The following is a 13,750-nucleotide window of genomic DNA, read 5'->3' on the forward strand; positions in this document are numbered from 1 at the left end:
TTTACTACTGTGTAGTAAAGCAATTGTGCAAAAACAAAGCTCACCATTTACACCATTGCTCACATGAAGAGGGAGATATGGCAAAGAGTTTGGTGAAGTATACACACAAATAGTCTGAGAAGAGAAGTTTTATACCTTAAAGATGGGCTTAGTTGAGAAGAGGGAATTGATGCCACATATTGGTGGTGACATTTTTAATCAGACCCAGATCTGATAGGGAAATTCTCTTGGTCACTTATCAGTAAAACACCTGGGCTGATGAATTTCCTAATTCGGAGCAGACATTGAAAAAGAGACTAGACCAAATGGTAAAAGATGTCCAAAAAGTCAATGAGGAGAAGAATACCTTAAAAAGCAGAATTGACCAAATGGAAAAGGAGGTCCAAAAGAACATAGTTCCTTAGAAATTAGAATGGAGCAAATTGAAGCTAATGACTTTATGAGAAATCAAGAAACAATGAAAAATCCCTAAAGGATTGAAAAAATAGAAGAAAATGTAAAATATCTCATTGGAAAAACAACTGGTATAGAATATAGATCCAGGAGAGACAATTTAAATTTTTTTGGACTACATGAAAGCCATGATTAAAAAAAAAAAAAAAGAGCCTAGACATCATTTTTCCAGAAATTTTCAAGGAAAATTGCCCTGATATTCTAGGACCAGAAAGTAAAACAGGAATTGAAAGAATCTACTGACTACCTCCTTAAAGTGATATCAAAATGAAAACTCCTAGGAATATTACAGCCAAATTCCAGAGTTCACAATTGAAGAACAAAATATTGCAAGCAGCAGAAGGAAACAAGTCAAGTATCATGGAACCACAGTCAGAATAACACAAGATTTAGCAGCTTCTATAGTGAAGGATCTTAGGGCTTGGGATATGATATTCCAGAAGGCAAAGTTGCTAGCATTACAACCAAGAATCACCTACCCAGAAAAACTAAGTATAACCCCTCAGGAGAAAAAATGAATATTCAATGAGATAGAAGACTTTCAAGCATTTTTGATGAAAAGACCAGAGTTGAATAGAAATACAAGACTCAAGAGAAACATAAAAGAGTAAACAGGACAGGGAAATCATAAGGGACTTAATAAGGTTAAATTGTTTATATTCCTACATAGGAAGATGATATTTGTAACTCATAAGAACTTTCTTATTACATTATTACATTCTTATTACTACAGTTAGAAGGAATATGCACACACACACACACATACACATACACACAAACACAGAGGGCACAGGTGTGAGTTGAATATGAAGGGATGATATCCAAAAATAACATTAAGTGCTGAGAGAAGAATGTACTGGGAGAAAGAAAAATGAACAGATAGAATGGTGTACATTATCTCACATAAAAGAAGCAAGAAAAAGCTTTTACAGTGGAGGGGAAGAGCAAGGAGGTGAGGCAGAGGGGGTGAATCTTATTCTCAACAGAATTAGCTCAAAAAAGGAATAAAATTTACACACAATTGGGCATAGAAATCTATCTTAAATTTATAGGAAAGTAAGGGAAGGGGATAACAGAAGGGTGTGGTGATAGAAGGGAGGGCAAATTGGGGAAGAGGGTAATTAGAAGTTTGAGGAGGGAGAGGTTGAAAGGAGAGAAAGAATAGAATAAAGCAAGGTGGGGGAGAGGATGGAGGAAAATGAAGTTAGCAACAGTAACTGTGAAAAAAAATTGGAAGAGCATGCATGGAGCTAACATGGCGGAGTGAAAGCAATGACTTGCTTGAGCTCTTCCCCAAACCCCTCCAAATAACTGTAAAAAAAATGGCTCTAAACAAATTCTAAAGCAGCAGAACCCACAAAAAAACAGAGTGAAGCAAATTTCCAGCCCAAGACAGCCAGGATGGTTGATCAGAAAGGTATATCGCGCATAACGGGTAGAGGACCGCAGTTCAGTGTGGGCGTGTAGGCCACAGTGTACCTATAGCAGGCCTCAGAGGACTGAATCACAGGCAGCTGTCGCGGATTCCAGACTTTTCAACCCACAAATGCCAAAGACAACTTAGAAGGTCAACGGGAAAAGTCTGTTTCTGCGGTGAGAGAGGAGCTAAGTCTCTGCCACAGCTCCCAAGCGAGCATGGCCCCAGGGCTGTGGCTGCATCCTGAGCTTCTGGCCTATAGACTGAAGGGGAATCATGTGGCTGATCAGAGGGGGATTGCAGGAATCTTTTGCTTTGCCCGTGCTTAGATCTGGGTCACAGTTTTGGATGGTGGTCCTAAGGCAAGGAGGAGCACTAGCATGGTGGAGAGAAAATTCTCCTCACAGTTCCAAGACAGAAAAGACTGCTTGTGGTCACTTGTAGACCAGAGCACAGGCCAGGAAAGGAGTAAACATCTCATCCCTTATCATACCACCTTGGAAGAACTGAAAATTTAGAGGTCCCTACAAGTATCTCTGAAAACAGCTGTACAAACCCCTGAAGCTTGGGACAGTACATTCTCCACATTGGAAGCAGACTCTTACCTTAACAAAGGGTTTAAAACTCAAGTAATTGGCCAGGATCATGAGCAAACCTTGCAAAAAGAGTCAAACTATATTATCTAATTTTGGTGACAAAGAAGATCAAAACATGCAACCAGAAGAAGACAACAAAGTCAGAGCTTCTACATCCAAAGCCTCCAAGAAAAATATGAATCAGTCCAAGGCCTTGGAAGAGCTCAAAAGGGATTTTGAGAAGCAAGTAAGAGAAGTAGAGGAAAAACTAGGAAGAGAAATGAGAGTGATGCATGAAAATCATGAAAAACAAGTCAACAGCTTGCTAAAGGAGACCCAAAAAATACTGAAGAAAATAACACGTTAAAAAAATTGCCTAACTCAAATGGCAAAAGAGGTCCAAAAAAACAATGAGGAGAAGAATGCCCTAAAAAACAAAACCGGACAAATGGAAAAGGAAGTCCAAAAGCTTACTGAAGAAAATAATTCCTTAAAAATTAGAATAAAGGAATTGGAAACTAGTGACTTAATGAGAAATCAAGACACTGTAAAAGAAATCCAAAAGAATGAAAAATTAGAAAGCAATGTGAAATATCTCATTGGAAAAACAACTGACCTGGAAAATAGATCCAGGAGACAGAATTTAAAAATTATTGGACTATCTGAAAGCCGCGATCAAAAAAAAAGAGCCTAAACATCATCTTTCAAGAAATTGTCAAGGAAAACTGCCCTGATATTTTAGAACCTGAGGGCAAAATAGAAATTGAAAGAATCTACCAATCTTCTCCTGAAAGAGATCCCCAAAGGAAAACTCCTAGGAATATTGTAGCCAAATTCCAGAGTTCCCAGGTCAAGGAGAAAATACTACAAGCAGCCAGAAAGAAACAATTCAAGTGTTGTGGAAACACAATCAGGATAACACAAGATTTAGCAGCTTCTACATTAAAGGACCACAGTGCATGGAATATAATATTCTGGAGGGCAAAGGAGGTAGAATTACAACCAAGAATCACCTACCCAGCAAAACTGAGTATACTCCTTCAGGGGAAAAAATGGTCATTCAGTGAAATAGAGGACTTTCAAGCATTCCTGATGAAAAGACCAGAGCTGAGTAGAAAATTTGACTTTCAAATGCAGGACTCAAGTGGAACATGAAGATGTAAACAGGAAAGAGAAATCATAAGGGACTTATTAAGGTTGAATTGTTTACATTCCTGCATGAAGAAATGATATTTGTAATTAATGAGACCTTTGTCAGTATTAGGGTAATTGGAGGGAAAAAATTATATGTATGTAGATAGATAGATAGATAGATAGATAGATAGATAGATAGAGGACACAGGGTAAGTTGAAGATGAAGGGTCATATCTGGAGAAAACTAAAAATAAGGAATGAGAGAGGATTATACTAGGAGAAGGAAAAAGGGAGAGGTATAATGGAGTAAATTATCTCACAAAAAAACAGAAAAGAAAAGGCTCTTTCAGAGAAGGTGAGAGGGAATGAGTGAATCTTATTCTCATAGAATTTGGCTTAAGGGGGGAATAACATACACACTCAGTTGGGTATGGAAATCTATCTTACGTTACAGAAAAATTGGGGGGCAAGGGGACAAGAGAGCAGGGGGATGAAAGAGAGGAGGGCAGATTGGGAAAGGGGATAATAATGAGATATTAATGCACTGTTGGAGGGGTTGTAGACTGATTCAATCATTCTGTAGAGTGATTTGGAACTATGCCCAAAAGGCTGTTAAAACCATGAATACTCTTTGACCTAGCAATACCACTACCAGATATATATCCCCAAAGAAATAATAAAAAAAAAAGGAAAAATAAAAGGACCTGTATGCACAGAAATATTTATAGTAGCTCATCACTAGGCACAAAGAATCAATTGGGAAATAGCTGAACAAGTTGTGTTATCTGATTATGATGGAATACTAATTGTGGTGTAAGAAATGATGATTAGGATGCTCTCAGAAAAATCTGGAGAGACTTGCACGGGCTGATGTACAAAGTAACAGCATTATTGTAAGACGATTAGCTGTGAATGACATAGCTATTCTCAGCAATACAGTGATCCAAGACAACTTTAAAGGACCTATGTTGAAAAATGCTATCTATCCCCAGAGAAAGAACTGGTGGTGTCTGAATGCAGCCTAAAGCATACCGTTTCAACTTTACTTCTCTTGAGTATTTTTTTGGGGGTCTCTGTTTTCTTTCACAACATGACTATCATGGATATGTTTTGCACTATATGTGTATAACCTATATTAAATCACTTGCCTTCTCAATGAGGGGGGAATTGGTGTGGAGTGAGTGAGAGAACTTGGAACTCAAAGTATTAAAAACAAATGCTAAAATTCTTTTTACCTCTAACTGGGGAAAATAAAATATTAAATAAGAAACAAAAATAAAAAAGCCAATATTAAAAGGAATTTTATAATAATCTTATTATAAAGATATAGGATTTTTTTACATAAAATCATTTGTTAAACCAATCTGAGGATGGGAAGAATTTTGAGAGGTAGAAAAGAACAAAATGGACACATTTCCACAAATGCAGAGCAAATGAACTTAAACAAAGGCAAAATAATGAGAAAAATTGAGAAAACAAATGGGGACAGTGAGTGGTGCAATTTGGACACAGTGTGGACTATGTGAAGGAGAATAACATGAAATAAGTATTGAAATTCAGGCAAAACAGTTTGTTGAGATACTCAAATTCCAGGATTAGGAATTTATGCTTCATTCACTAGGCAACTGGGTGGTCTGAAAATCTTCTAATCTTTGATTAGAAGAGCAACAGATGATAGCTGTACATTATAAGATTATTCATGCAGAAATATGAAACTAAATTATAGACAGGAGATAATGGAGGCAGGTAGATGATTTAGGAGACTATAGGAATTATTTGAGAAAGAAAAAAAATGTACCTAATTTAAAGTTGTTAAAGTCATATTGGAAAAGAGGGAAGATATTTGACATGTATCATGTAAGTATCTCACAACTAAATGGATATGGGAGTGAGTAAGAAGGAAGATGAAAAGGTGTTTGGTTTCAGGCTTAGGTTACTACAGTACTTGGGGCATTGTTCATACCAACAAAGAAGGAGAAAATGTTGAGTTCATTTTTGGAGCAAGCTAATTTTCAGGATCTGGTTGGAAGTCAAATGGGGCATATATTGAAAGTAGTTTGAAGATGTGATTATATTTTTATCTAGTGGTTGGCAATGGAAATACAGGTTTGAGAGTTAGCTGTATCTCTACGCAGCATGATAGTACAGTGGATAAACCACTGGGCCTGGAGTCTGGAAGACTTGAGTTTATATCTAGGATTAGACACTGTGTGACCCTGGGTAAGACACTTTACTTTGTTCACCTCAGTTTCCTCATCTATAAAATGAGCTGAAGAAGGAAATGGCATACCACTCCACTATTTTTGCCAAGAAAACCCCAAATGGGATCCCAAAGAGTTAGACACGACTGAAACAGTAATAATAACAGCAGCAGCAGCAGTAGCAGCAACACCAAATCTACTAATTGGATATTGGAAATCATGAAAATTGAAGACAATATGGAGGCAGCATGGTTTACTGAAATGAGCTTTGATCTTGGAGTCACAGGATTTGAATTCATATCCCAGCTTTTCTACCTCCTACATCTGTGACCTTTGAAAAAAATAACAATTTCTCTGGGGCTCAGTGTCTCTGACCGAAATATTTTAGCTATAAACCTGTAATCTTAATATTATCATAAAAAGAAGATAAAAAGGTCAAGGAAAAGATCTTGGAAGATATCTATGTTTATAGGGCAGAAGGATAATAAAGAGCCAGCAATGGAGACATATAAAGGTAATTTGGAAGAAAAAAAAGGAAAACTCTGACAAAATCAAGTGAGGTAAATATATCAAGAAGAGTATGGCTTTCCACAGCAAATGCTGCAGAGAATTAATGAAGAATGAGGACAGAAAAAAGCCATGTTATTTGCTAATAAGGTATCTTTTTGCAAAGAATAGTTTCAGCACAGTAGTAAGGATGAAGCAAATTGCATGAAGAGCCATATTTCAGGAAGACTATAATCAAGGTGAAAAGCATCCAGAAGACACAATGCAAGATTGTAAAAGAATAGAGGACATTGCATAAAACTATTGTTTGAAGGAACCAAATATATTTAGCCAGGGGAAAAAAAAAACACTTTAACGTGGTTAGAGGTAAGGCATTATGTGATAATACATAATTAATAATAACCTTCAATGTTTTGAAGTTCTAACAAGCAGAAGAAATTTAACTTATTCTGCTTGTCTCCAGAGATTAGAACTAGGGAGCAATGACGTCACAAAGGGATACATTTCAATTGCTTTTGATAGATCAAAGATCTCATCTATGTAGGAAGACCTTTTAATGATACAGATTACAACTCATTCAAGATGCTTATTCTGTGTAAATTTTGTTCAATCCTTCCCATCAATCATCCACAGACAGTTCACCCACCTTGAGTATCTTGACATGACATGGAGAGGATCGCTGTCATCCATCATTCTTGATACCATTTCAACTAAACTTTTTTTTTCCCTCTCATATGTCTCAGATCACATCCTGTATGCCATTTCCTTTGCACAATTTCTCACTTGTAACATGTTTATTCTTGCTCATACCATTTTCTTTATTTTATACTCAACTTTAATTCTTAGGAGATTGTGGTACACTATGATTGAGAGCCGAACTGTATCGTCAGAAGAATAGGGTAAGTAAAATGTCTTTTGTGTTCTGGAAGAATCCTGGAGTCATTAAAATGATTGTATCATTTCTCAGGTACAATCCAACCCACTGCCCTCCTCCATTCATTTTGAGACCCAATTCATTGTCCATATACCGGTTGAGTTGCAGGTGTACCAAGTTTATCAATTATCTTTTCATTTGAGTATCACAATCTAGACAAAGACATTCTGTTTCCTGTTGAATACTTAGTTTTTCCTTTGTGGATATGTACACTGAAGCCTCTTATTGATTATGAATTTTGCTTAAGAGGCACTTCAATGTTCAGAAGCTTGATGCCATTACATAATATCATCTACATTGAGACATACCTTCAGGTCCTAACAATCTGTTGGGAATTCTTCTGAATCTGCACATGAAAGTTTCTATGACTATAGCTATTACCTTAGGCATCCAAAAGTCATCTTCTTAGGCACATATCTTTCAAGAAATCTTGTACCATTTTCCATATGCACAGAAGAACAGTTTGTGGATAGAGAGCCTTCTTTTATGAACATAATGCCTTTTTTAAAAAAAATCAGCTTAAAAATATCTTTAAGAAAATTGTGCGATTGTAAAGACATAGTTTGCCGTATGCCAGATCCCTTTTTATATCTTCATCAAGCATTACCTGAATGTGTACATTTTTCTTGTAAATTTTTATACAGGCTTTATAAGTCATTGATTTCTAATATTCCCTCACTTGTCTTTTCTAGATAACATGGTACAAGATTTTTCCATACCTTTGATAGCTTTCCTTCCTTCACATAGAATTAATACAAATTCTTTAATGGCCTCACAATTGGATTTCATCAAGCACGGATCTTCATGCAATTTTGATTTCATCTAATCCACCTGCTTCTGGCTCCAGGCAAATTTTTTGATCCACTGTGCTAGCTAGCACAATAATTACTTTCATGTTTGTTTGTTTTCACTTGATGGCTTTTTTTTTCTTTTAATCTAGTGAGGTAAGCACTATTATTATCAGTTGAGGAAACTGAGGAAGACAGCACTGAAGTGACTTGTTCAGGGTCATACATTTAATGAGTGTTTGATGTCATATTTGAATTCAAGTTTTACTGCCTCTAGACAAAATTATCTATCTACTATGCTACCTAATACAATGATTACTTTAATGGTATTTTTTTAAACCAGTGTTTATAATGAACATGGGAATATAGGATAACTATATGCTTCACAAAATGAGGTTTCATGTTGCCTTTGGAGACATGAAAATACCTAAAGTAATAATGTCTATTTAGCTTTCATAGGAGAGCCTATGAAGGAGCTTTCCATTTAACTTTAAGTAACTTTTGTATTTTCAATGTATACACAAAGATTGTATCATATTATTTATGATGATTTGTATGTAAGACACACATGTTATTGAAGAGATACCTGGCTGAAGATATCTGTGGCTTAGTTAGGTAGTGAGAAATGAGTACCAAACAGAGAGCAGATGTAGCATCCAAGAAATACTAAGAGACCTAAAGGAAAGTCTTTACAGCATTATGTAGTCTTCTTGGGGAAGATTTATGGAAGCAAATGGACACGTTTCATTGAATGATGAAAAGGCATAGATTAGTTATGATATGAAGGACAGGTGTAGGTACCTCCATTGATGAAATCCTTGATCAACTGAGATAATGAAGGGGGAAAAAAAACCCTTAAAAATAATTAGAGCTGTTTAAAATTGAAACAAACTATCTTAGGGGGTAATGAGTTCTATCCCATAGGAAGTTTTCAAGTAAATATTGGGTAATCACTCATCAAGAGTTTTTTGTTCAGGTACAGGTTGGATTTTATGGTCTCTGAAATACTCTTAAACCTTATAATTTTAAGTCTAAAGGGGTTTTTTTTGTTTGTTTCTGAGTTCTTGATGAGAAAATAAATTTAAAAGATATATATTGAGACTGCCAAATGAAAGTGAAGGGGGAAGGGATATTATCTTCGTTTGAAGGGGTAGAAGAGTTGTAGGAAGGTTTTTGTTTTTTGACGGTAAAGGAAACAGCTATATTTGTTTTTGAGGGAAAGGATCTAGTCAAAAGTGAGAGAACTGAAAAAGTCAAGACACCTGAATGATGAACCAAAACTCTAGAAAAGGCAGACTGGAATAGGACTGAAGGTAGAGATAGAGAGTTTCACTTTGGGACTATGGTAAGGCCATTACTCTCAACATGCCAATAGAGCAATAGTTTGCTTTAGTTTTCCCACCCCCACAATACATCTCTCTTATTGGTAACTCATACTGGCCTTACAGACTTGCTTCCATCTTCGGCTACAAAATGCTATTTAGCCACCTTTTCTCTATTTTTATAATTGAGCAGACTCAAGTCTTCATCTAATCTTCATCTTCATTAGATTGTGAGATCCTTAAGGGTAGAGACTGTCTTTTGTTCCAGTGCTTAGCATAGTTTCTGACACATAGTAGGTGCTTAATAAATGTTTGTTGATTGATTCTCAGTAGGCCAGAAATGCCATGGACATTATTTTTTCACAGCCCACTCTATGTAATACCAATGGATTATGCTGGAGCATTTGTTACATTTAGTTAAATCTTGAAATTTCTGAGTTAAAAATAAAAAAAAAACACAGATACTCAGAACTTCATTTTCTTTAGCTATCTTACTAAAGCCCATCTGAGATGAGACATTATTTGATGCAATTAATAGATGTTTTAAAAATAATGCAAGGAATATAAATATTTAAAAAAAGAGTGGCCTTTCAAGAAGGTGTATATCGCATTCTGTTTTTTTTTTATTGCTAAGGATTCAGCATATAACCAGGAGCAGTTTTCATAAAGAAAAAAAAAAAGAAAACATAATAATGTAGGTTTTGTAGGACAACTAGTTGCTTCCAGCAATTCTGATGGCATTCATAGGACCATAGGTGAATCTGGAAACAGCCTTAAAGGTCTTGTCATCCAATGCCTTAATTTTACAAGTGAGGAAGATGCAGGTTGATAGAGGTCACAAAGACAGCGTTAGAGACAGGATTTGAACCCAAGTCTTCTGGGTTTCAAACCCTGTTTCAGGACAGTGCTCTTTCTACAACACAATGCTGCCTCCTACAATATAACCAATAGATTTGGTTCCTCATTTCTTTTATAGTAGCAAAAGTGCTTATAAATCCTAAATCCTTCTACATATCACTGCCTTTGCTCTTTTCACTGTACAATGCTATTAAGACTGAATTCAAAGTCTGTCTTTGATACATACTATTTATGTGATCCTGAACAAATGATTTAAATACTGGATAAATACAGAAGGCTACTGAGAGGAGGCATCAGTTGAACTGAGACTTCAGAGGATCCAAGCTTTCAAGTCACAGGACTAAGAAGAATTCAAGTTATAGGCCACAGTTTCCTAATTTGTAAAAATTGAGGGAGATGCACAAAATGAACTCTGAAGTACTTTCTAGATCTCAACTAATGACTCTATGAAAGGCTAGCTTTCAAATGTGAGATAATATTCAAAAGTTCAAGGAGTACAATCTAGGAATTTATTATTTTTAAAATCAGAGGGAATAGTTATCTCATACAAGAAACATTCCACTAAATCAAACTTTATATATTCTGAAATTAACTGTATTGAATTTACATATTTTTAAAAATTTAATCCTCAGTATTTTAAAGACCAACATCTTCCCTGCTCCCTGATACACATCGATAAATTACTAAAACAAAGTTTAATAGGATCAGAGTTTCTAGAATGAGATACATTTCTAAAGATAACCTTATTGGGTGTAAGGTGTGTTGTTACATACTTAACATGACGAATATCTGGCAGTGATCTCTCCAAAGCAATGTTGTTGCTCACAAAAATATTGAAGCCATTTTCTCTGTAAGCTGAATCATCACGGTCTTCTTCAGTGAGAGGATAAGGTTTCCCATGTTCACCCTTGCCTAGAAGAAAGGAAAAAAATGGTTATAAACCTGAGGAAAAAAAGTCAAGTCTAAATGTCATGATTCTGAATGGAAGGATTGGTACCAACTCTGTGCTATTTGAATCTTAATTGAATTGTATATTTCAACAATGGAGCCGGTAGTATGTGTATGTAGTGCACACAGAGATGGCCTTGAAGTCAGGAAGACCAAGTTTTGTATCTTACCAGCAATACATATTGGCTGAATACTCCTGGGTATGTCACTTAAACTCTCACTTCCCCAGGTAACTAAGGTGACAAATTGCAAAACAGGTACTTACGTGCATTGGTAAAGTGAGCTACTTCTCTGGTTATTTTATCCAGCCATGAAATAATAGGTCAGTGTTTCCATTCCTATCCTCCACAAAGATATTCTAAAATAAATCTTCTTAGTTTAATCATGTGGATAAACAAAGAAGGGTATCAGAATAACCTGAATACAAATGTATAATTATTAAAGTCTGTAAGACTTTGGGACAATAAAATACATTCTCTAAGGAAATATAGGATGGCATAAATTTCTCAGGAAATATTTAAGGGAAAAGCAGATAATTTTGATGGTTTTAGTGCAATTAATTCAGAATTGAGAAGTAAATAACCTAACTTCATGGAGAATATTTTAGCTATGTGATTAGCTTTAGACAGATGAGTACATCCTTCCCAAACATGTTCACAAGATGGAGGTCACAAATATTCCAGCCATTATACCCAGCTTCCCCTTGACAGTGATCTTAGATTTCATCCTTAGGAGTCCTGGGTTCCAAAAGGTAAGTTTTCACTTTATCTTGCCCCAGACTAGGCCTTTCTTCACCTCACTTTGCCACCAAATAGATATACAACATGAAATACTTTGAGTTATCAACATTTGCCTGATTTCTGAAGTCATTTATTTGTCTCAAATCTCTTAAAATGGCCATAGTTATACTAATATCATTAAAAAATATCATGTTATACTAACCCTCTTGCCTAAAGCAAAGGTATAAAAACAAATCTGATTTATTCATTGACTAACTTTAAAAATATATACATCAAGGACCTATTCTGTGCCTGGCATGGCCAATATAAAGATAAAACTAAGAGGATCTTAGTTTATGTTGGGGGAAAACATTTACTCAGAAATATGAATACAAAATGCCTACAAAGGATTCGAGAACATAGACTATGATATCCCCAAAAGGCAAAAAGATGTTGGCTTATAGCTGAGAATAACTTATCCAACAAAACTGGATCTTGAATACTAACGAGGTAATTGAATTTTTAATGAAATAGAGGATATTCAAGCATTCTTGATGAAAAGGCCATAAATTATCAATAACTTTGAAATATGAATACACATGAAAAGAGAAATACAAAAGGGTACATAAAAGCAAGCAATCAGAAGGGACTATATTAGGATGGAGTTTTCCCATTCTAATGGAGGATAAGGAGATCTAAGTATCTTCTCAATTTTTTTTTTTAGTGATTCCAAATATTTTAATGTGAGTTCCGTGCAAGGTATTTAAAACACCAGTTTGTGAGGATAAACTCCATTGGAGAGAGAGAATACAGAGCACAGGTAGCCATGGAGCTGAGGAATCTTCTTGATTTGGGGCAGGATCTGAGAGTCCACTGTTTTCTGATCAGCCTTGCGCTGCTCCATAATCTCATACTTCTCTTTTTCTGTGTCAAAAATCTCTCTTTCTTGGTGTCTAGGTTAACGGAACCTCTTCTTGAAGTAAGCATTGGTAAGATGATTTGGAATTTTTACACCTGAAAGATTAACCCTGGTAGAGGTGGCAATGACACATTTCTGATGGGTCCTTCTTAGAGGAACACGGTTGATGGTCAGAGATCCAGTCACCAGTAGCAAGCCACTAGTCAGCTGCTTCAGGAAAACCACACGCTTGCCCCTGTGGCTGCCAGTGAGCATGATCAGAACCGTGCCTGGCGTGATGCTAGATCAAAGTCTCCTCACGTGCTGTCTGAAGGGCTTTTTGCCATGACTTAGCAGCTTTCTAGGCACATCCTCCGTAGGGTAATACCTCGGCGTCTTGCGAATCTTTACCACACGAGTTCCTACATTCTTATCACTACCAACTGGCTTTGAGATAGTAGCAGGCACCTTCACTTTCTTTTTCCTTTCAATCTGGGTTTTTGGTGCAGTGTATTTCTGCTTGTACATGGCTCTCCTGGACTACATTGCAGACCTAGAGTATCGACCTCGGGCCAAGACTGGGTTCTGACTGCAGTGCTTTCGGGGCTTTTTCATCACCTTTTCAGCCACATCTTCCTTCTTGTTTTTCTCCTTTTTTTCCTTTCGAACCTTCTTTTCCTTTGGTTCCTTTGGGAGGTTTTTGTCCGCCATCATGAGAGAAGGGAAAGAGATCTTCTCAGTATTCTAATATCATCAGGGATTACCAAGATGTGCTAGGAAAGAAAGGGGGCAGAATGTGGGAGCAAGGAGCAAATAGAGAAAAAGGAGTAAGAGAATATGATAAAGAGAAATTTGCAACTAATGATTATATCTATATATGTGAATGAGATGAACTCACTTATCAAGTGTAAGAAAAAAAATCAAAACGTATTAGAATGTAATATCCAATGATATTTGTTTATAACAAACACACTTGAACCGTAAAGACTCACACAA

General features: G+C 36.1%; 1 protein-coding gene and 1 pseudogene across 1 annotated transcript in view; both read right to left on the minus strand.

The window, feature by feature from the left end:
* LOC144455438 (polypeptide N-acetylgalactosaminyltransferase-like 6) overlaps positions 1–13,750 on the minus strand; it is a 176,002-nt gene that overhangs the window by 51,172 nt on the left and 111,080 nt on the right. The window contains exon 3 of the mRNA XM_078148848.1: positions 10,963–11,101. Within this exon, the coding sequence (XP_078004974.1) occupies positions 10,963–11,101 (139 nt within the window). The remainder of the gene's footprint in view (positions 1–10,962; positions 11,102–13,750) is intronic.
* LOC110215999 (large ribosomal subunit protein eL6 pseudogene) lies at positions 12,620–13,465 on the minus strand (annotated as a pseudogene).

Source organism: Phascolarctos cinereus, unplaced genomic scaffold (assembly GCF_003287225.1).
Source record: "Phascolarctos cinereus isolate Bilbo 61053 unplaced genomic scaffold, phaCin_HiC Scaffold_9;HRSCAF=440, whole genome shotgun sequence".
Classification (NCBI taxonomy): Eukaryota; Metazoa; Chordata; class Mammalia; order Diprotodontia; family Phascolarctidae; genus Phascolarctos; species Phascolarctos cinereus.